General features: G+C 44.8%; 1 protein-coding gene across 8 annotated transcripts in view; it reads left to right on the forward strand.

Annotated features, from left to right (window-relative positions):
* The window catches only part of br (broad-complex core protein), a 48116-nt gene that overhangs the window by 14941 nt on the left and 8267 nt on the right, over positions 1 to 24908 (forward strand). For 2 of the 8 annotated variants that reach the window (XM_033330298.2, XM_076622709.1), the window contains exons 2-6: positions 2454 to 2655; positions 2827 to 3018; positions 3490 to 4072; positions 4458 to 4517; positions 12280 to 14510. In XM_033330298.2, coding sequence (XP_033186189.1) covers positions 2470 to 2655; positions 2827 to 3018; positions 3490 to 4072; positions 4458 to 4517; positions 12280 to 12995 — 1737 coding nt within the window. In that variant the 5' untranslated portion in view covers positions 2454 to 2469 and the 3' untranslated portion in view covers positions 12996 to 14510. Of the gene's footprint in view, positions 1 to 207; positions 366 to 2453; positions 2656 to 2826; positions 3019 to 3489; positions 4073 to 4457; positions 4518 to 12279; positions 14511 to 15425; positions 18304 to 24908 lie in introns of those variants that run through there. The other 6 variants (XM_076622711.1, XM_076622712.1, XM_033330293.2 and 3 more) reach the window with 6 other exon arrangements.

The following is a 24908-nucleotide window of genomic DNA, read 5'->3' on the forward strand; positions in this document are numbered from 1 at the left end:
GCGAGGAATGAACACGACGACGCTGTCGCGTCGTGGACCGGCGTCGATTCCGGACCCGTCCGTCGAGAATGACTTTCCGCCACGACGAAGCAGCACTAGTGGCCGTGTGTAGGGGACTTTTTCGCGAACTTGTGAAGTGCGCACTTTTTTGCGAGGTGGCGTTGTGCAGATAAAACGCAGAGCGTTTCAATTCGGCTCATTGTTTCGGTCATTAGCTTACGCGGCATGACGAGTGATAGGTGTGCTTTCGCGATAACGCATCTACTTTCTTCGAACTGTGATTACTTTCTGGATAATGTGTGGTGAATGTGCCTTAGAAATACGAAAAGCGTAACTGCCGTTTAGCCGCGATCGCTGAGGAAAAGGTATCGTATAACGTGCACCGGTCTTATCCTCTTCTCACTCTGATCCACGGTTTCGCTTCTACCGCCGCAATCGTTTGACAGTTTTCGAAAAATGTGCTTGTGCGCGTCGATCCTCGATCGATCGCGTTCTCGCGAATAATTCCCGATAATCGTGGCACACGGTTTAACCCGAAGAAACGTTAAAAAATGTTATGGTGTTTTGTTTTCTTTTTTTTTTTCCAGAAAGAAAATACGCGTGTCTCGTATATCGTAATACAGCAAATAAGTTTCTTTTGTCGGCGTTTTCGCCTAGATCGGCGTGCGTCCCAGTCGAGTTCTATCGTCAAAATTGCTGCGAGGATTTTCACTGCGAAACTTATCTCGAATTCGTCACATATAAATTTAGCAGTGTGCGATAGCGAACTTAAAAAGTCTAAAAACAGTTTCCGAATCGCACCGCCGCGCCGGGCTTTATGATAAACGTGTATCTGCGAGAAAAAAAGAAAAAAAAAGAAAAAAGAAAAAGAAGAAGGAATTATTCGCTTCTTTTTTTACTTTAGCGGCGATAATCGTTTGGAGCGTATCCAAAATATTGCGGCATAATATTATTTACCGGTTTGTCGGTGTACGGTTTCTATTGTGCGCGACCGTGTGTACTTTAATTACTATTTCTTCGAAGTGGCGAGTCGACCAACGCAAAAATACCTTTCGAATCAGCGATACGATTATCAACGGAAACGTTGTAAAATAGTATACGGTATCCATACTTCTTCTTATCGTAATAACGCGTTATAGAATACAGAAGAAAAAAAAAACAATCGACGATCATTAATTCCGTTCTATATCGAAGCTTTTGTCATGGCGATACACCACACACATACGGCGCGGGCAACGAGCACTGTAAATTTGTTTTAAGATCTTTTTTTTTTATCATTTTGCTAAGATAACACTATCAGCATACATTTAATGCTTGCGCTTTTATAAGTGGCGAAGAGAATTATTTAATCGTATGTTCTGGCTTCACTCCAGCTTGGCGACCTAATTTTCTTGTATGGTGCAAATAAAAAGTAGTGTAATCCTTCGCTTCTATTTTTACGCCATGCACTCTTTAATTCTTATTCTTCTACTCTCGACGTCGTGCAGACGATATTTTATTTTTTCTCGTTTCGCACGGTTTCGCCCAGCGAAACGCGTCGATGATACACACATACATATTCCCGTTTGCACGCGAGATCTGCAAAGACCGTTTTGACTTTTCGGAATATAGGTACACTAGACTCTTTCTCTTTCTTTCTCTCTCTCTCTCTCTTTTTCTCTTTTTCTTTTTCTCTCTGGTCGTTCGCGTTCTCCTCGGTGCCACGTAAAAATACCGCAAAACTTCAAAGTGTCGTTTTACAGCTCACGCGCGGCAACGGGAACGTTTACGTTCCCGTATTTTCATTCCATTCGAATTAATAACATATGTTCGTGCACGACATCTCTGGTCCATCTCGTCCCTATTAAACGAATCTGCGTATTAATTCGCCAGTTATATAAGTTTTCGTGGCTCCGAGAAATGTAAGGAAATTAACATCTGTTCTAATGCCACACCTATGGTAAACACGCTGGTTAAATATCAGTCGATACCGAAATATTATGTAATCTTTGCCCATCCTTTTACGGATAGACAAATTTTTGTCTCTCTGTCTCTCCCCCCCCCCTCTCTCTCTCTTTCTCTCTCTGTTTCGTCTGAATCGTACGTACTCGTTTTAGAGAGATGTTAAGATCGAGGCGCGATTCTCGCTCGCGACATACCTATTTATTTTTTGCAACAGTACTTTTTATTTCGAAATAGCGGTTATCAAAAATTATCGACCTGCAGACTTATCGACTCGCGATTTATCGTGCACAACTAGAAAGTTTCGGCATTCGAATTTCGTTTCCTGGCCGACGTTGGTGCACATATTCGTAACGCTGGCGCGCATCTCGAATCGGACCAATCTCCTTAGATTTCGCGTTATAAAATGTTGCTTGGTCGAGACTCGGCCAGCCAAGGCATATTTTATTAAGCGATAAGATAAGTGTCAAGCTTTCGCTGGTTTAAATAGCGTACATTATTTCTGATTATAGGTGAATAGATATAACGATGGTAGATACGCAACACTTTTGTCTGCGATGGAACAATTACCAAAGCAGTATAACGTCGGCGTTTGAAAACTTAAGGGACGATGAAGATTTTGTGGACGTCACATTGGCCTGCGATGGCAAAAGCCTCAAAGCGCACCGCGTCGTACTTTCCGCATGCAGTCCCTATTTTAGAGAATTGCTCAAGGTAAGACATAGACATCGTATCTGATCCTGTGTTCCGCGATTTTGCGCCGATCCATCGTATAAATCTACATTCTTTATTGTCACCGTACCAGCGATGTATCGAGTGCAACGTCATTGTGTAACCATTGCAAGAAAACGTCTCTTCTTTTCCTCCTTGCTTGCCCTTTTGCAGAGCACACCGTGTAAACACCCGGTGATAGTACTTCAAGACGTAGCGTTCAGCGACTTGCACGCTTTGGTGGAGTTCATCTATCACGGGGAAGTGAACGTGCATCAGCGTTCCCTTAGCAGTTTTTTGAAGACTGCCGAAGTCCTCAGGGTATCGGGACTTACGCAACAAGCCGACCAAACAGACAGGGACGAGGTAAGCATTCCTCCGATCGTTTTCCTTGCTATTTTCTTCTCTAGCGTTCGTGGAACACACAGCAACCCATCGGCCATATGTAATATCCGAGTAATATCGAGCCTCGGTACCTCGCAAATTGATTATGCTTTGAATGTTATCTCTGATAGAGACGTGACTTTTAACTAAAGAACACCTTATCTCGGTGCAGAACGTGTATCCATCTTGATTCCAATCCATAATTGTCCTAGGTCAAGCAAACAAAGATAACCAGATTGCATTACAAATAGAAAGCGAGCAATCGTGATCGTGTTCTGGCGGGCATGCGCGGTACCGTCGAGCGATATATCGAGTATTTTCTTCGTCGACGATCTCTTCCCTTGATTACTCTTTTCTCTTTCAACCTTACAACCCGCCACCGTTTTACCGGCGAGCATGATGCTCCTTTTCGTTACTTCTGTTTTTTTTTTCTTGTTTCCTTTTTAATTGCAGCTATCCCATGTACGCGCGTTGGCTGCCGGTGGTAACCACCTTCCCTTTCACGAAAAATCAGAAGAGAGTTTCCCCCGGGGTGGTTCCCCGCCCACACCAGTAACCCCGACACCGACGACCGTGCAGCAATTGCTACGTCGAGCGCAGATACGCAGGAACGAGAGACGAACACCGGATCCGCACGATGAGTCGGCGAAGAAGCCGAGGGTGCCGTCGCCGCCTCTCAACAACAACGACGCTACTCCCACGGATTTCTCGATGGTGAAGAACAACCATCTGTCGAGCAAGGTCGAGGGTAACGGCGTGCACGAGGAGAACAGCCCCCTGGAAGACAACATCAAGTGCGAGCCGTTGGAGCTGACAGGTGGTAACAGCGGTAACGGAGGCAACAACGAAGACTCGTCGGATTCTGGAGCTGCGGCGTCGGACCGGCCACCCGCGTCGGCCAGCAGTAACGAGCACGAGGCCGAATCCGAACACACGTCCACCCCGAATTTTTTGTCCGAAACGAAAATCTTCCCCACGCCTGGAAGCTTTAATTTCAGTATGGCAGCGCTAGCCACGGAGCATACACCATTGTCAGGTACGTACATCATTCGCGTTTCTACTGGGCCTGTACGCATTGACCAATTTTCATCGTCTACCCCTCACACACGCATCGAGCACGATTTTCTTTTAACCCCGTTTGCATTGCCTTTTATAGTTTTCCCTCCCGTGATTTTTGGCTATTTTGGTTTCTGCGTTCGAAACTCGACAGGACACTGATATGGTTATTTCACACCCTTTCTTTTTTTTTCTATTCTTTCTTTATCCTTCCTTTCATATTTTTCCCCCTTATAAGCAAGGTAGTTTTAGAAGACGATTATAGAAGATTCTTTCCATCGAGTCTCTGTTAATTGCGATGTTGCGTACAGGCCGTTGTTCGGTCGATAGTGCGAAAGAATGTTCGTTGCTACGTGTGACGATAGTGAAATTTCCAGGATTGGGCCACGGGTTGCAACCACCGGACTTGGCAGGAACTTCGCAAGGTAAGAATATTTGCTATTAGCTCTGCCCTAGTGAAAATCATTAGAATATCAACGATCGAGGACTCGACAGAGAAGTGGACAACCCCCACCCCGTGTACATATATACATAGATCGTGGTTCGTATGGTCGTTCTGGAAATCTGTCACGCACGATCCTGTTTGGGGTTGACTTGAACCTTTGATTTCTGTTGATTTTTCACAGGGCATTTCTATGCTGTTCCATTATTTTCTATCGACAGTCGATACATCGTGGCCGCATTTGTCTGCGGTGTAGCGGTTCGCTCTAATATAAAGTAACTAAAAGACTTGTGCAGTTATATCAAACACTAACAAATCACGAATTATAAGAATGATTATACATATTATATATATACATACATATATATATTTTTTTTTATTTGGTTGCGGTGAAAGAGCACTACTGTCTGCTTGGACGATTAAAACTTCTTCTAATTGGCATGCGTTACAAAAATCATTGATATCATCATTACTTAAATGATACCATTTACCTTGCATTTGCATTTCATGATGTCATAACGTTCCCGCGGTTATCAACGAATTCGCGACGTTAGAAGGGATTTATCTGCTCACCTATCATCCGTTTTTACTTCTTTTGTTTCTTTTAACTGTGCTTCGCCTTTCATCTTTCGTCGTTTACTGAAAATTCGGAGAAGAATGGATAAACGTTCGGCCATTCGATCAAATCAAACCGGGAGCAAATCCGTTTAAATCGCGCGCCTCGTTTGCTCCCTGTATCTCCAGGTTAGAACGAAACATGCCGCGATTACACGCGGCCGATACGTTTTATAGAGCGGAGACGCTCTCCGCGGATGACTACAGGCAAAGAACAGCAGATACATTCGTTCTTTCGACTCGTCGAATTCGCTACGATCATTCTAATTGGCACAAAGCGATGAAAGAAACCATCACTGTTTGGCATCACTGTACAAAGTATCTGCCGCAATCTCTACCATGTTTAATGAAAAAAAAGAGAAAGTAAGATCGAAAAGACCCCTCTTCATAGAAAGAAACGATAAAAGAGTAGAAAATGAAAGAAAAAGATCTAAAACAAAAAAAAAAAAAAAGAAGGCAAAAGAAAGTACAGAAGAAGTTAATGAGTAACGATGCAGCGACAGACTGTTCTCTTTGTGTACACCTAATAAATCCTCGAAGAAATTTGCCAAAGTATTACCGATTTATTAATACTTTGAGTTTCGCGAATCGCGTCAAATGTCACTTTTATCGACGATTGATCTTTCATTCTATATATATATATATATATATATATATATATATATATACATACATATATATGTATATACATATATATGTATACGTGCCGTGCTCGTATTGTCCAAATCATCGTTAAGTTTTGTATCAGTGTTGTCGTCCCATTAACGTTTGTTAACGGAAAACACGCCGCTGCCGCGATATCGCCGATACGACAGCATTATGACATTGCTTATAATTTTATATTTACGAATATTATACATATATATATATATATTTATATGTTCTTTACACATGTAAACATATACGCATATTACCATATATATATATATATATATATATCGAGCAACGTAATTATAAAATATATTTTTCTTTTATCATTATATATTTTACAGACGTTATCGTGTATTACCAATTTGAAAAGTTCGCAATTACACCGTAATTGTACGTAATTATAATCGTGAAACACATCGTCACGAGACACTTTGCAGCTTGTTCGTTTCCAATTACGAAAGAGGATGTGATAGGTCGTCCAATTTTGTCACACTCTTTTATATTATTCGAGAGACATTTGACTCTGACGTGCGTGTACCATATGGTAACGTCATTACGGTATATCTGCCGACTTATTGGCCATTTTTTCTCACTCGCTGGGACGGACAATTTGCTCTCTTTTTACTGTACGTCACGCTTGTACGCTATGCATATTTGGGGGGTCGTGGAGCGAACGCGCTCGCTGGGGCGGGGGTTAACGGTAAACTCGCTTAATAACGGTAAACGTTTCAACATACTCGACTTTGCCGAAGGAATACGAAGTGTTCTCGTTTTAGTAGCAAGATGCATTATCTGCTAGATTAGACAAACGTAGCCATTTTCTTATTCTTTTTTTTTTTTCACCATGGAGACGAACGAACGACGATCGCAGAGGTATCACGATCGTAAACGCTTAAATACCCAAAGTTTCGAAAGCCGCGCAATCTGAACGAGAAAACAAACGAAAACAAAAAAATATCGTCGATCATGGGGATACGTCGTCTTCGGTTTCGCGATCGTCAGAGGAGAAGGTCTTAAATGCGTTCTAACAGTGTCGTTAAGTAAATTCAGGTGCGGCTTCGCCCGCCTCCTCGATTAATATTTGAACGACTGGCTTATACTAGGTTAGTACTGAAAAAGTTATCAGGGGCCGTCGATAAGACCACAGATGTTATCCGCAAAATTCAAGGTCCCTCTATCTCCGACCAACGTGGCCAACTAAACATTGGCCTAACTAAAAATACGACGACCTTGGTACGCCACTCACGTTCTTGCGGCGCAGTGCGAATCATTAGACACATTAAATTATACGTGGCTGGTTCGCGAAGCTGTTCGACCCGGAGCCTAACACGGCGTATTTTCTCTCGACGTGATCGTCAGTCCGTTCTTTTCAGAAAGTCATCTCCCCCTCCTTTTCTGTTTTCTTTTCTTTTTTTTTTTCTTTTACTCTTTTCGCTTCTGTACATTTCGGTTTGCTGCACTCGCGAGACAACAAAGCGCAGCGAATAAGCAGAGAACGTTACGTCGTTTCGACGCAAGAATAGACGAGTTGTTTGGACGTGCCGTTAAAAACGATAGCGCGCATCGTTCTTGGCCGCGAAAATTTCTCCGTTGAAAAATTTCTAGCCAAGCACGCCTCTCTAATCGGTCACTTGCAGCGTACGCGACGAATGCTTGTTTGTTTTTTCGCAGTTTTTATCTCGGCTAAGGCTTGTCGGTTCCTATCTATCGCGCGTATGCCCGCTCGCGACGGACAATTTTTTTTCTTGTTCGACCGAACGAACTGCAGCGACGTGATTTTGGCAAGGTTTCAGCCGAGAGATAGTTGCAGGGTCGTCGGTCCCGCGAAACTTTCCACCTACTCCGTTTCGTTTGTTAAACGACGGGCAACCGAACGGTGCGAGTTTGCGTTAAAATTAAAACGAAAGAACGCACGGCACACCTGACTCGATTTTATAGCTGTTTGTTTCTACGTTAGATTATATTGAGTATTTTATTCCGCTTGTTCGTTTCGACGATCGATGGTGTTTTATGATAGCAGATTTTTGATAATATTGATAGTTCCGGCGATAATAGCAATAGTTTCGACATATGAAACAACATCGTGCAAGTTAATCGGGGGAAAAGATCAAGGTCTAGAAGTTTCGTAGATCAATTTAGAAAACGCGTTATCATTTCGACACACAGATAAAGTGAAATTTTAGTCTTGTAAATAGCGCGCACAGCGCCCGTTCCTTAATCATCTTTAATTCGTAATGGCTGGTTACGTAAAAAACAATCGTGCCAGATAGAAAGTACAACGTACGACCACTTGTCGAGCGATCAGCCTTAGACGAGAGCGCGAGTTTCTTTGTTCCTTCGCCTCTCTTCTGTACTCACACGGTTAAGATCTTTTTATTCCGCGCAGAGCCGGCTGCGAGCATATGGCGGTCCGCGTGTTTCTAGGCAGATTCGTCGAGGCCGTCGGAAAAAAATTCCCAAACGAATTTTGCTCTCGAACTTTCTGGTATACGGTCATTTCTGCTACATCGATACTGTCGTTATGAATGCACGATATTATAGATCGGCGAGAGAGGAAATCGTGCGAAACAATGAAAATTATACGATCGATCGCGTTAACCTTTCACACTGTGTCTGTCTCTTCTCTTTCTTCTTTTTTTTTTTTTTTTTTTGCTGTCCGAAACGATGAATTTCACGCCGTAACATTTGAAATTAAAATAATTGTGCGACCTGATCGATGCGTTTATTTTTTTTTCCAAAGGCAGGTCGTTGTACGATGCGCGAGCATCTCTTGTATATAACATTTTATACGCGCGCGTACAATATATTTCGTTGTCATTTATTTAAAGCGTGTGCCCGAGAGAGAAGTTTTGCATAGAGCGACCGACACTCGGAGAAAGATGCGTTTATCGCGGTCTAATTTTAAATCTATTCATTCTGCTCCTTTCTCTCCGCGCGCGTCTATGCCCGCGTTTCTCGGCCGGTTTCGATGTCATTATCGCAAAGAGAGGAGAAATTCTTTCCCCGGGCCTAGATATTCTTAGCCCGTTTCCCGCTCGCCACTAAAATTGTTTAAAAAGCCGATACGTAGCGGTGTTGGTAGCGGGACTACCGCCACGGTCCCGCCACCGTCACGATTCCCTTTTCTCCACCTCCCTCCCTTTTCTCTCACCCCCGCCTTCCTCATCCCCCCTTTTTTTTTTCTTCCTTTATTTTCTCTCGTTTTCTGCTCTTTTCCGCGAACGCCTGCATCCGCGGTAACCTGTTGTAAAACCCGGCCGCATAAAAATAGCGGGTGCCGAGCTCTGGAGTCGAGCACTTTATCCTCTTTCTCTGTCTCTTTGTATCAGAGGGCGCGTTGCAGCGCATCGAGCAAATATTTATTTCACGGGACGTTCTCAGTGCCGGACATACCGCGCTCCGCCACGTATTCTTCCTCGCCTCGTTTTTCCTTCGGCCTTTTTTAATGGCCGACCGAATTCTTCGCACGAAAGCGATGGTCCACGCTTCGGTCGGTCCCGCGAAATGCTCGACCAACGACTTAGGCTGCAGTTGCAACGAACGCGTGTCCCGACGAACTGGCGTTTCGACGAATTGGAAGAAAATCAGGCCGCAAAAAATATCGAAGTACTGGAGTGTTCCTTTCATCAGATTTTACATTTCATCTTCGTCGTATGCGAATCTTCGTGATACGAATCTTAACAGGCTTGGATTTAATTGATGGAGCGTATAAAAATGTTATAATACGTAGAATGTAGAGCAAACAGTTTCTTTAGTTTGCACGTATGTATTTTGGTATTCTGATGTTTCGATAATGAAAACGACGGTTCGTCGGAACGCGCATCGACTGTTCCACAGCTCGAAGGATTACACGTAGGATTTTTGTTGTTCGTGTTTTTCGAATAGAATCCTTGCTTCGTCACTTCGTAGGAAGCGATTGACGTGGCCCGAAGAACGGGAAGGGGAACGGGGCAGGGCGTTTCATATTCGATCGAATCGGCAAACTACATAGTAGCCAAGGAAAGAAATTTCGGGTTACGTAACGTTTGTTAATGGCCTGTTTGCGAAACACGGAATTCATGCTGCCATCTGTCGACGTTGTCGATTCCGATGGTGTGCGAAAGTCTGTCTCTTGCTTACGTGACGTCCGCGAGTCCGCCTTGCATACGTCTATTTACTCGATACTTACTCATCTCGCTCGTTCTCTCTCTTCTTTCAGGCCGTCTCCTTTCCTCTCTGCCTCTTGTCGTTCGTTTCGGTAGCCAACGATCCGCGTTGGCAATTTACTTTCGGCCGCGTACGCGGCGCCTCCCAAGGCCAAACGAAAGTTCGTTCTGAACCAAATCCGATGGAATTTTTTATCTGTAGTATGTACTTATCGGGGACGCCCAGGTCTAGCTGCTTGTTTTCGCCTTGTGCTATTATCGATGATGAACTTGAGGTGACCTCGAAAACTGCGCAACAGTGAGCGCGGGTGTGACGAAGACGAGTGTACGACAGAGAACGAGAGAGTATGGGATGACAGGGGGGCTAGGAACGGGCCAGACAGGGGAAGGAGAGCCAGAAAGAGAGACAGAGAGAAAGAAAGAGAGAGGGAGAGAGGGAGGCGTTTACACTTTCGCTCTATATCATTTGCTGTCATGGCTCGGATCTTTTTTTTTTCTGCAACACTTTCCAAAACGATACGCTTCTTCCGACAAATTTCTCCGTCTCTCGACCGATCGTCGGATCGAACTCATCGCATCTCTCGGATGCATCTCTGACCTTTCCCTCGGTAAATTCGACATTGACTTTTTGCAAATTCGCGCGAGTTACGTAAGAGGGGAGAGGAAGGCGAAGAACCGGTTACACGGTCGACGACAGACTCGCAGGACGAATTTTCATCCGAGTATTTGTTCGCGGGGGGGAATTGAAAATTCGGCGAAACTCGTTTACGTATCGTGACGACTCTCGCGATCTGTGGCAGAGGCGTCGTAACACCACGGTTCGAAGACAAGGTGAAGGTCTACTTGGTCGCGGTGCTTAATTCATTGAGACACTTTAGTTTCGTGCCTCGCCGCTAGTGCCCAGCAGCGTGCGAGAACGTATCTCGCGAAGAAATTGGCTTGGTGCGTTCGTGCCGCCTCCTCTCCGCCGGCTCTCCTCTTATCGGTACCGAGTTCGATCAACGTTCCGTGCAATTCGTCGCGTTGTAGAAAGACGCGGCCGTGCTCTCTCTATATAGAAACTAGATCGCGGCGTAAAGGAATATCTCTTCTGTCTGTTCGATGAATTTCCTAAATTCTACAGAGATGTGAAATTTTCCGACGACGTCCCATTAACTGGCGCGAGATGATGCGTTCCTTCGTCCTTTTCGTTCACGTAGAAGAAGTTCGCTTCTCCGTGACTAAATAGGATCCGATATCCGAAAAGACTTATCGTTTGATCGCACTGATTTCGTGAAACGCGCAACCGCATCGGATGAAAAAAGGGCCGCGGTCGAGGAGAGGGTAGTTCTTCCTGGCGGCCTCCTCGCTTCGCAGCCCCCGTCTTCGTCCCCACCACTGTCCACGTAACTCTTTCAAAAGTTCGTAAGACTCGCGTAACCAATCCGGAAGCTACTTAGATTTTTCTCTCCCCGCCGATCCCTCGGCCCTATCCTCCTTCACCTTTCTCTCTCTCCTCTTTACAACCCCTTGGCCCTCCCTTAGTCGTAGTATACTCTCTCTCTTTCTCCCTCTCTCTCTCTCTCTTTCCCTGTTTCTCATAGTCGCGGTGGTAGCGAGCTATCGATCGCCGTGGCTCTCCGCGCTTAGAGTCAACATCAGTCATAATACAGCGCAACGGCATACGGGGGTTATTAAGAATAATACGCATCCTAGGTATATATCCCCTTCCCGGCACCACGGAAAAACGGGGGAAGGAGCGTCGTACGTGGGGGGTTCCGTTGCTAGGGTAACCGGCTGGGTAAAATCCCGCAAAGAAGAAGCATCGCCGTTATGTTCCTGCTCCTGCTCTTACTCTTACTCTTACTCCTATTACTACTGCTGCTCTCTCGTTGTATCGACATCTCATCCTCGCGGACGTTATACTGGCTTTTATGAGACGATGAATGTACACTCGCCCTACCTTCCTCAGCTCCGTTAGTCCACCTTTCAACCCTCCTTTCGCCCTTCTTCCCCGATCGCTCTTTCTCGCTCTCTTTACACAGTTCTTCGTCTTCGTGTTGCTCGCGATACTCCGCTACGATTCTTGCCTCCTTTTAGCCGGCGAACGATTAACAGCGTCCGCATCCGTTTAGTCGGGAAACGAGCCGCGTTTCTCTTGATTTCTTCTTTTCTTTGGCCTGTCGCGCGCGCGTCATCCCTCTCTTGCCATCCGTTTTGTGATCTCTCGGTCGCGGTTTTCTTGCCATGCAAACCGACGATGATCGTCGCGCTCGTGAATCCGCTGGTAATCGATCGGCGTGAACATCTCGCTTGACATCTCGATGGACTCAGCCCCCTCCTCTTTGGTTGCAGACCGGGAGGTCGCCGAGGAGGACGGGGGTTGGCAGTCCGCTACCAACGGAGACGGTCAACGGCTAACCGGCCAATCGAGCCAAAGTACGGCAACTAGTCAGTGCGAGATGATGCAGGGGCACCAGCAGCACCAGGAGCTGCCCATTATCGATCTCTTAGACGACATTAACGATCAGATGCAGATCGTGCTCAAGTCGGAACCTCTGTCGCCGAAGATAGACGAGCTCGAGTCCTGTCTGCTCAACGAGCAGATCGATCTGCAATCGGATCGAGGCTCGGCCAACAATGCTAATGGTCAGCAGACGCGTCAGCAGAATGGTAACAATAACACCAACAACAGGCAACACCAGCAACCAAGGACGACGTTGAACGAAACTGTCCCGTTTGCCGATCTTCGTTGGCTAACGCAGAATGGTAACATGCAACCGGCGTCGAAACTTCGCGACGCCTCCAGAACTCAGGTCGAGCAGGAACTTAAATACTCGAGCCGTTCGATCACCGGCACTTACTGTAGCTTCTGCCAGAAGACTTTCTCTCGTGCGTGGTCTCTTCAGAGGCACTTGGCGGACACGCATTTTTACGTACCGCAGTCGCTCTCCTGCGATCAATGCGGTAGAAGCTACAAGTCGAGGAACAGTCTGGTCAGTCACAAGAGCCAGTATCACGCGAGAAAAGAGCGAAAGGAACACGAGGAACAATGCGAGGTCACGTATTGACCGACATCCATGGTTTAGTGACCGAATTTGCGTCGAGGTTCCGTCTTGCCCCGAGAGATCTACGCACGAAGAAACGCGGAATCAAGAGAAGAGAATACGGCAGAACCGTACGACCTTCTGGAACGCGATTAATCGTCGTTCCTCGTTGCATGAGAAAGCAAAGAGACGTTCGACCATCGTTTAGATAATTTTATAAGTACCACGTTGATTGAGTAGTCGCGTTATTTCGTTTCGTTTGAAACGCTTGCGTTACCGAGATAATATTAATCCTAGTCTTCTGATCGTAAAACGAGTTACCTCGATGCACGCCAAAGAGAGTCGCGAATCGAAACCTATGCATACGCGTTACCTCAAAGAATTCACGCGGAACGTTCTGTTCCTCCTTTGCCAGTCGATCGTGTCGCGTTACGCGCGCACCCTTCGAATAATAAGTTCCGCCATCTGGACTAGTTTCGTGCCAAGTTCATGGCTCGAGCGAGTGTCTTTCCACGGTAAAATCGATACCACTCTCCTGTGGTACGACTGTGCTCTTCCTCATCTACCCCAGAGATCCAGCCAAAAGGGTAGTTCATCGCCGTGCCGACGATAGAGTCGACCTTGTAGCGTTTTCCCATCGATTAGCTGCTGGTATATTTATCGATGGGCGTATCGCGTGGCTGTGCAATTTCTCTCGATCGAGCCAGAATAGAGTCGCGAACACGTCGTCGGTTCGAATTTTTGCCGGCAGAGTGGTTTTTCGCACGAAACGCGAGGCTGGTATCTCGCGAAACGCTCGAACCAAGGACGAATCTATTTATCGGTCGATTGGACTATAACCCATCTATCTACGAACCTTGAAAAACAATTTTTCGGTACCGATACGGTTGAGAGACTCGTTTTCTCGTATCGTTTCTCGTATCGTTCCGTCCGCCACCCCTCGCCTCGTCTCTGCGCCTTTCTCATGCACGGACTCACGATCGCGACCGTTCATTTTCTATAGTATGCCTCGCTGACACGATCAACGTCGTCGTCGTCGTCGCTTGCCGCGTTATACACCGCCAACACGAATCGATCGCTCGCGGAATCGTAGTTACGCTAAGGTAAACCGCGCGAAACGTAACTGTCGCCCCATAGTAATAGCGTGAATGTCGTTAGAAATGAATTGAGAAAATAAAGGAGAATTCGATGGAATGAAATATTGTTGTTTCACTGATAATTACCAACCCGTGGCACGTAACGATGAGTCGTTAAGAAGCTCGACCCCTCTGATAGGACTTCTGCTCGTTCGCGAATCATACGTTATGCTGAAACAGAGATCAATATTATAACCAAACGTTCGCTTCATCGCATCATTCCGTTAGACCAAATATCACACTCTTGTATATATATATCCACACACGTATACCTACAAGATCTACTCTGCTCTGTCTTGCTGTAAATAATACGCATCGACATGGATACATCTCTGGTGCTCTGAAAACACTAACGTCATCGCTCACGATCGTTCACTGGAATCTTGGAATTGCTTGCACTCTACTATCGTAATGCGCTAAAAAAAAAAAAAAAAAAAAAGTAAGAAAAAAATACAAAATAAAAGAGCACAACGATGAATGATGAAAAACGGTACGGCACACGCTGCCTTCCGATCCGGCAAAGAGCCTTCTGCAATCTAGTCGTGGCCATTGTCATCGTGTAACGACGCGGTTCACAGTTAACACCAAATTTTCAAACGAGCGATCTCGTTCCAATATTTGTTTCCAGTTGCACGTGACGACGTAGTAACCGCATCGGAAAGGATCTTTGAAAACGTTCTTCTAGTTATTTCCTAGAGTTTTTGAAGACGCGACGAAAGCGGCTGCTTCGAGGAATTTGCGCCGGAAGACACGCGTCGAAAAGAACGAATGGACGAAGTAGAAAACGGTGACAATGGTAAGACGACGCGCTAGCAGAAGGTACTTTCCCCGGAAAGCACGCACGCCGTACCACTATGTATGTGTATAACAAAAGTAAAAAGTCCAATAAAAATGTAATAACGAAAAGATGAAAAGTAGAATGGGCGTACGATGAAGATGCTGGGTAGCACCTGCAAGCATAATTACGTGGTTCCAAAGTAACGCAAAAATATTGACAAACATAAAAAAATAAAAAAAAAAAGACAGTTTGAGCACGGCTTGGTCGGGTGACGGTGCAATGTGCGCGACTAATCGAGAAGGGCGCACGAATTCTCTCTCTCTCTCTCGGCTCGGAAAAAAAGGTGGTAGATGGTGGTGTAAGAGTGAAAGAGAACAATTGACGAGGATCGCGGGACACGCGATGTGTGTGACTAGAGAGAGGACTCTAGAGCGGAGGGGAACGGGTTTCCTCGTTCCGTGTTAACGTGTCCGACCTACGTCCGACCTGACGTTCGAGCACAAAACCAAAAGTAACCCCTGTGTCTGGTTCTGCCGCCAGGTCAGTTGGCCGGCAGCGGCGCGTCCGATGAGTTTCGATGCGAGCCTTGCAACAAAATCCTGACCTCCCTAACGCGGTTGAGGCGGCACATACAGAACGTGCACACCAGGCCCAGCAAGGAACCGATCTGTAACATCTGCAAGCGGGTTTACTCGAGCCTGAACAGCCTCCGGAACCACAAGAGCATCTATCATCGGCAACACAGCAAGAACGAGCAGCAACGCAAGGAGATGGAACAGATGCGCGAACGGGAGAGAGAGCAGAGAGAACACTCGGACAGAGTTACCTCTCAGCAACAACAACCGCAACAACAGCACCAGGATCAACAGCAACAACAGTCACGACTGGGATAAACGAGAGCCGGAGGTCCATGAAACCTTCGATGGATTTCTTGGTCCTCTGGATCTCTCTGTCTCTCGATATTCGTTCTTCGAGATATCGAGAATTTAGGGATCGAGAACGGTGCCAGTGTTTCACGTGTGCGACGATCATAGTACGCCGTCAAAACGAGAGTTTAAAACATTCGTCGGCTAACGTTTAACGTACACACACGTCGTAAACGAGTCGTTAAAGAATCTCCTCTACACACTGGTCCAATTTACGTTATATCGGTTTCATGGCAATATCGTCGTAGGATTGCTAGACGCGTCCCGTTTCTTTCATTACGAGATATGATATTTACTTACGATAGGCTGTCGATTTTTGCATACGTTCTCTAGCGCTACCGTGGATCATTGATGTCGCATTTGTCTCCTCCACGAAGTAGGAGCTGTATGTCGAGGGAAATGTCGTCTTTGAATTCGGGTCGCGGGAAAGATCATGTGATAGTAGGCGATACTGTTATTATATTATAGTTTCTCGTATTTTCGTTCGAGCGGACGAATATTTTAAATTAAATAGACTAAAAGGAAAATAAAAAAAAAATGAACAAAAAGCGTAAAAAAAATACATAAAATGAAGCTAGACCTCGAAGCACTTGAATCGCGCGAGAAGTTTAATTTTTCTACTAAGGTTACAAAGAGATATATATATATATACATATAAATGTTACGTTGAGTGTATATAAGTAGGTAGGTGCTCGGGTCGAGCAAAAACGATTCGGAACGTCAGGATTTCCATATTCGTGAGTGAGTTCTCTCGTTGTTTCGATCTTCTTTATTTAACTATTCCGTTTCGTAAGAAGAAGAAGGAAAGATGAAAAGCGTCCCCTTTCAGTCTTTTTTTGTATTACTTAGTTTACGAGGGGTGGTTATCGGGGGTAGTCGCGCGAGTATCGCCTGGCACGATGTTACGAGGAAAGTCGCAGTACAAAAACGTGAAAATATATTATATATAAGTTAATAATATGTAACGTAAGTTAATGATCGTAATGTTCTTCGCTTATCCTACGTATAGAACGTTGACGAGATATTAGACGCGCGATCGCCCGTCTCCTTTCATCCTATTTCCGTCTTTCTCATTCTCTCTCTCTCTATCTCTCTGTCTCTGTCTCTCTATCTTTCTCTGTCTCTCTCTTTCTCTCTCATCCCTTTTCCCGTCCAGACTCGTGAACGAGAAGAAGGAACTGGCTGAGAACAGCAACGAACGACCTTGCTCGTTTTGCTCCGCTCGCACGCGATTCTTACCTGTCTCCTTTAACAAGAGAGCGACGAATGTGACGATCGAAATACGTGTAGAGGTACCTTAAGGTGCAGCCAAAGGAAAGTTACTTAATATACCGTTCTTACGGGATGTGGTGCAATGAAAAGTACCGAAACGCTTTTTTCGTTCCTTCCTCCCGCCCATGTTGCACACGTGCGCCGAAATCTTTGGGAAATTGTAACGGTACCGGAAACAACAAGAACGATGTGTATCGGCATCACGCGCGTTACTCACCACGGAGAACAATTCCGTCGAGACAATCAATGTCGATTGCTAAATTAGCGGTTGCATTTCGCTCGGTCGATTTCGATTGGTTCAACGCAACGGTGGCATCGTTCGCGGTTACAATTTAGTATTAATCTTAATTTATTCTACGTTCGAGACGTGTTTCACCGATCGCTCGGATGGGTTTCTTTTTTTTCTCGTTTTTCTGTTACAAAGGTACGCGTTTCTATTTTTAATATACTTCGTTTGTCTTTTTTTTCTATTTTTTTTTTTTTTGTTTGGATTTTTCGACGATTATTGTTAGCGCGAGAATTCTATCTAATGGTTACCTTTTTGTTATTTTGCGACTGCGATATCGAGATGAAAATTGTGATAGCTCTCGCGTTTTTTATTCACCCTTCGAAAGGAATCGAAGCTGGCGCAAAAAAACATCGACTTCGATCGTAGAATATTCTTGACGAAGACTGCGTCGCCTATTACGTAGAATCTACATATAAATTCTGTTCAAACGAAAATAGACGCCGTAGAGGGCGCGTGCGTACGTATTCATGTAAATAAGAAAGTCTTTTATATCTGAATTTATCGATACGAACGTAATTACACGAATATATAGAAGTTTATAAATACGTACACACACGCACATATACGATACATACTCTGTTCTCTTCTCTTTTTAGTCTCTAATATTGTTACTTCTCCTTGTTTCTTCTTTTTTTTTTTTTTTTTTAATTATTATTGTTCTCTTATCGGGTTTTCGGGGATAGCGTACGTCCAATAGTACTCACACACGTATACGCTTATCGTATCCTTGTTTTCTCGTTTCGTAACTATGATTAATCAGATTTTCGAATGGACTTATCGTCGACGATCTGTTATCTTTATTACTATTGCATTACGATAATGAATGATAATTATTATTATATTGATATTATTCTTCGAATTTATCCATGATTATTTATATGAATAAAATGTTTCTTTTTTGTACGCTGAGAGAGAGCGGCCCCCTGTTATTTTTCACGTATCGGAGAAAGGTGCACGCGGGTAACGTCGTGCGTCTCGTTAACCTTCGCGGCTTTATTATGCAACCTCGGCTGCGTTTTATATTTTCTTTTCTGTGTTTTGTTTGGCCGCGTTACACCTCGTTGCCCTGCGTGCGCTTCCGGCCGACCCATATACACGCATACCCCACCGTACTACGTAAGCCCCAGACCCCGTGACACGTATATTCGCCGCCCGAGGTGCCTCGTGGCCGTCCCCGAGTCAATGGGTACGCGTTCACGCTCCACAGCACCGAGGGTCAGACCGTCGTGAATACGCCGTTATGTGCCAGTCCCGAGGACGCGCGCGCCAGCTCTGCACTGCCTGTATTCGCCGTTACTTCCATCTTTCTTTGCCCTAGAACGAACACGAGGAGCCTTTTCTCGTGTCCTTCGGCTTGTTGACAACAAATCGCCGTCGTGTTTCTTCCTTTCGCTTTCTCCACCTAGAAAGATGCGAGATGCCTCTCCGTTGCATTCCACGACGCGGTACGACGGGACGCGACACGATACGACACGACACGACAAAAGAGTATAGAGCTGACAATGAGTATCGTCGTGGCGTCGTCGCGTCGTCGCAAATATTATCGAGGTTTTCACCTTCGATTGTTTCGCGTATATGGCCATTGAACGTACAGGAAAGGAATGTTATGAGCGAGAAAGAAAACGCTTCGAAGAATGCAGCGGAGACCTCGACTCAGTCACGGCTCAGGGCCGCGCAGGAACGTGCACGCGCATCGATAACCGTGCCTCGAGATTCGTAGAGAATCCCGACTTCCGGTGGCGACGATCCTTCGATCGTCGCGTTACCTATGGTCAATGACAAACCAGAGCCACGAGCTACCTTTCTCTCTACGATCGGTACGATCATACGGAAAAGGAGAAAAAGAATTTCGAGCGGCCGCAATTAAATTAAATGTTCTCGTGGCCGGAGGTTGAACAACCCTCGAAATAGCTGCCACCACGTGCAAATCGGCGGCCCCTCGATGCATCTGTATTTCCTTATCGTGTATCCTCCAATCTGTCACCTTCTTACCATCAAATTGCATTTACCATCCTACGCAAATACCATCCAAATAGCCCGAATATACACTTGTTCTTCAATCTTTTCACTTTCCTACTCGTTTTCCTCTGATGTTACCTAATTTTCAACCTTACATACCTCGTACGAACGCCAACGAATTCCGCATTTAGCCTTACCGATCACACATTACCACCCTCATCAACCCCCGGCCCTGCGCATTAAAGAATACCATCAGCGTACACTAATCTTGTCCAGTGATATTAATGGCAGTCGTATCTTTGTTCTTGTTTGTTCCCGGTCCCGCTCGCTCGGCTATACGTTCGGCTCTGGTTCGTCATTGTTCTGTGTGTACCTACCCGCTACCTTCACGAACACGGATTTGCGCTGGGGGTCCATCCACACACGTGGCTCTCCGTGTGCCTCCTCCTACGCCACAAATATTGGTTCGTAACGGAAAATATCTTTTCTTTTTAATTGGGTGTCGATATTTATAACGGACAATGGTGCTTGGTCTCTCTCTCTCTCTCTATATATATATATATTTCTCTGTTTCTCTCTTAATTCTTCCGTAACTCTACATTATTACTTATTACTTTATTCGCTCTTTCACTGTTTCTTTGCCATTTCTCTCACTCTTTGCTTAAAAAAAAAAAAAAATTCTATTTAACTCTTTCTCGTATTACGCTGCTTTTTTTTAATTTTTTTCATTTCCATCTCTGTCTAACCTTCGATCGCCTTATTCACTTGAATGCTAATTCTCTATATAACTATAACGATTAACAACAACGACAATAAAAAAAAAACAATCGGCATTTCCCTTTCGTTCGTTTGCGAAAAATGAAAAAAATAATAATAATAATAAATCGGTCGGTGACGGTCCAGCAGGCCCACCGTCGGCGATTCTCGCGATGAGATTATCGCACCCGTTACACGGCAACCCACTGCTGCCACCGGGTGTATGCTATACCTGCGACGTTTGCGGTAAAACCCTTTCCACGAAGCTCACCCTCAAACGGCACAAAGAACAGCAACACTTTCAGCCCCTGAATAGCGCGGTCTGCGCTCTCTGCCACAAGGTGTTCAGGACGCTCAACAGTCTGAACAATCACAAGAGCATCTACCATCGTAGGCAGAAATAGAGCCGGTTATCGTCGCGTTATGCTCGCATCGTGCCGAGGAACACTGTAAAACGAGCTTAGTAGAAAGACAGAAAAAGCACGAAGGAAGGAAAAAAACGGTGCCAATGGACGACGTTGTGGGGGCTCCAAGGAATGAGAACGATCAACTTGTCGACAGCATGGCCGCTCGAAGGATCGCGATTGTTCTTCTCATTTTTCTTTCCTTTCCGCGTCTGTTCGATAACGCGCGTTACCGTTGCCTTTGTTATTGTCCCTTTTTTCGTCGTTCACGGCTGCAAGCCGCGCGAGTAAATGGAATTGTTGTTAGTTGTTAATTATTATCGATTGGTTAGTCGTCACGACGACGACGTGTTCGTTAGTTCGGCGATTTGTCTGTTAACGTTTGCGATACATGGGACCAGTAACGTGATCTCGGGTCGATAGTTTTTAATCGGTCGAGAAAAAGGCGATATGTCGGTGGAGACGAAAGTGTAACGTAGTAGAGTTTTAACTTCGCGCGTGCATGCTGTTCGCGACGAGCGCACGCTGCTTCTTCGTCGATGGAGCGAGACCGAGAGACGTCCGTATTGCGAAGAGAGAGATATATCATGGAAATCGAAAGAGACTGACTTCGTAGAAACAGAAAATCAGTGCTTCCAGACGAACATGATGAACGTGGCGATTGTTATTCCAACATGGCAGTCGAGTGCACACCTTACGGGACGACACGTGTCGATATATTTTCACCGAGTTCCAATGTTGAACTTCTCCGGGCGAGATTTTGTACGGCCGTACGATGAAACGTACAAAATCTGAAAATTTTGGCCTCCATCTTTGGCCGGACTAACGTGTTATCAATTTGTTAGGGCTAAGCGTTTTACGAAGTGAGATTATTCTCATTACACGAAAGGATTCCTCGGTTTCTCGATGAAGAATCGAAACGAATCTTTTTCATCAACATAGTCGCGGAAGCTTGTGAGAGAATCAACCTTCCGGACGCGTCCCGTCCGCAGTCGAGGCTTTGCTCGTTGTTTCAGCGTTGCGAATGCCCGTTTTCATCGATTCGAGTCATCTTCAACGCACGTTCGACGAATCTAAAACGATTGCCACGACGACACTTCGGATTTGCCGTTTTCCCTGATCAGTTTTACAATTTCTATATCGCGGAGTCTTGGAAGGAAATTGGGGGACGACGGTGATCGTGTATGTTCTACAGCGCGTAGTGCTGCAGAAAAATTAGTATAAATCGCATAGTTATTTTCGTCTACTTTTATACCGCGTAACTCTCCGGATCTTTCTACGATACTTGTGTGAAACTTTCGAATCGCCCGAGAGCCTAACGAAAGCGAGTTGGTCAGCCGACTGACCGAGGGTTTCGCGATGAAAAACCAAGTCTGGTCGTACGTTGGCGATGATTCGAAGGATATCGGCGGCTTCGCAGAATCGTCGGCTCGTCGAGTCAAACGCGAATCGTTTAGATTCCCGTGAACGGGCCGATCACACGGCAAATGTTCAGTGCAACGTCCTTTCGCGCGACTCGTCTTCGAGACGCGCTTAAACGACATTCTGTACCGATACACGGCTTAATCGCAGGCTATACAGTAGTTAGATTTATGTAATGCAACAAAGGAATGGGAGAGAAATGAAACAAAAAAAAAAAAAAAAAAAAAAGAAAAGAAAAGATACTTCCAGGTGTCGGAGACACCATCGTCCAACTAACTTTTAGGCGGAAACGTCCGAAACGTTTCGACAAGACTGTAAACGAAATATTGATTAATCAGAAGACTCGAGAATTTTTAATTGTTTAGTTGTTGAGGGAGGGCTACAGAGGGGAGGAATAATTAGTTTTGGGGGGAGGGCAGGGGAAATACGCGCGGATGAAGCACAAGTGGGGAACCTCCGTCGCGGATCGATAACGATCGCATGGTAACACGGTTGTAAAAAGTAAACAAAAATGACAAAAAAGTTACGCAGTGGCAGGGTACCCGTGGTGGAGGGGACCGTGTACGTACGTTCTCCTCTGCGACGAATTTCGTCCTCGTTCCGCGACGGACACTGAGAGACAGGAGATATATTGATATAATATAATATAATATATATATATTTTATCTTAATATATTCATTCCATATTAAAATGCTTTAGAGGGGTACCTTGCACACAGACACATATTCATTTAAATACTATATACCGGGCTTTACGTAAAGTACCTTATCTTATTAAATATTATTATTTTTTATGACTATTATATACGGACGATTATAGTTGCATTTTTATTACTATTATTGATCGTTGTCGTGGTCGTTAGCATCGAACGTTAATTTCACTTTCCTTTTTCGCTGTTAAATCTTTCATCACCGCAACGCACACCACTCGTTTCTTCTTCTTAATTCTTCTATGTTTTCGTTTTCATCGTACGTTCCGTAAAGTCGCGCGTCATCTCGACACACAATTCGCTGATATCCGATATCATCGTGTTTTCGAATCATTCTCGAGAGTTTTTTCTATACTCGCAATACTCAAAAGAAGAAGAGGGACGAGGAAAGCAGGAAAGGAAGGCGTGTTTCACCCTCGCGGCCTTGGCACGTTCATTTGCATACACTTGATTCTTTGCCACTTCTCCGCTCCGTGCCTACGTCGTCTACTTTCTTACTCGTACCTTTCGAATTTTCTTCTTCTTTTTTTCTTTTTCTTGCGTTATCGCGGCAAGACGCGCGTCAACGGAGGAAAGACGAGGGGGGATGACAGGGTTGGAGGAGAAGGGGCGCCGCGATGACGACACCGTTTCATGGGAAACGTTTCCAGGCGGCAGAAACCGTGTCGCGAATTTAAACACCTCTTCGGTTTTCAGATAGGGGAAGGGATGAGAAATGAGGAAACACGGTCCACTAACACTGACAGGTTACTTATATACTAAACGATAATAGCCATATATACATATAACCGACTACATAGCATATACCTATATTTTAGTAGAACTTTGATAAGCCATCTCGCGAGGACTTCCTGATGATCACGAGATCGTTCAGATACATATTTTGTCGATCATTCGGTAACGTTCGATGCTTTTTTTACATCGTTTCCTTCCACCTTTCTTATTTCCATTTCGTTACGATCTCATAAACAGAGTCTCGGCGACATCATGGAAAATAAAATGTACGATCAGGTAAAGCTGAGAGTTTCTTGGAAAAAAGTGAAACCCGTGTACCTAATGAGTACATCGTCTGAAACGATAATTCGCGCGTCAGGAAGGATTCGAGGGGTCCTGAACGATAAACATATAGACAGACTAGATCCCGTCGTGCGTCGACGTTTGTAGAGGATCGATCGCAAAATAATTCGCAGAGCACACATAGACACATACGATATATTTTACAACTTACCACTGTGCATCATTGTACAAACGGCGTGAGACATAGCCAGACATACACAGACACACACACACGCGCACACACACGCGCACACACACGTATGCGCAAACACTCGAGACATTTACAGACTGACATAGACAGCTGGATATACATATACATATACTTATCGATGAACATGGAATACACGTTAAACACGAAGACAACACTTGTACATCGTTAGATAGGCTATGATAATTTAAATTAGGTTATATTCTGTTAAGTGGTCCGCGTCGTTCGTATTTTCGGCGTGGTATACACTCGTGATTTCCGTTTCTATGACTGATGGTGAGGTTCAACGACGAATGAAATGGACGCGAGATGGATAGTGGGAGAAGAAAAAAGAAAGAAAGAAAAAAAAAATGGGAAATCGCTTTAGCAAATTTTCTTTAGAGTTCCGAAAGTACGTTCGACGCCGAGCATTTTCTTATGCAAACAAATGAGTGGGGGAATAAGGAACGATGTCGGGAAAGAGTGTGGTGTTTCTTTGTTTGGTTGGAAAGAGGAAATGAGGAAGAACGAAGCTTTAAATTACGAGAGTAACGAACACAATTTTATAGTAGTCAGTACTGGGGAAAGAACTGATATTGATAATATTTAAACTAGTAGATTTATTCAAAGAAATTGATTTGTGACTACTGTAAAAATGGCCAAATATAATTGCGGAATATATATTTCGCCCTCCGATCCGCGGTCGGCGCTATATTATGAGAATAATAAATTATTAATGAAATTAATATAAATTGAATGAATATTTAACTGCAAATTATATATTAGTAGAAGTTTATTTGAGTATTTTCTTTCTCTTTTTTTTCTTTTTTTTTTTTTTTTGTTTATCATTCGTTTAATTTCGCTCTACGTTAACGCGTTATGAAGAGACCGTGCTACTGTGGTTTTAAATAATTTATGATTATATACCGACGGCTCGCGAAGTCACCCGTTGGGAATAATACACGCCGTTCTCGGAATTCGCGCTCTGTAGTTGGCCTTGCGAAACCCGCGCAAAGACAAGGAGCGAAGGTGCTTCCTTACT

Source organism: Bombus vancouverensis, chromosome 11 (assembly GCF_051014615.1).
Source record: "Bombus vancouverensis nearcticus chromosome 11, iyBomVanc1_principal, whole genome shotgun sequence".
NCBI classification, from domain to species: Eukaryota; Metazoa; Arthropoda; class Insecta; order Hymenoptera; family Apidae; genus Bombus; species Bombus vancouverensis.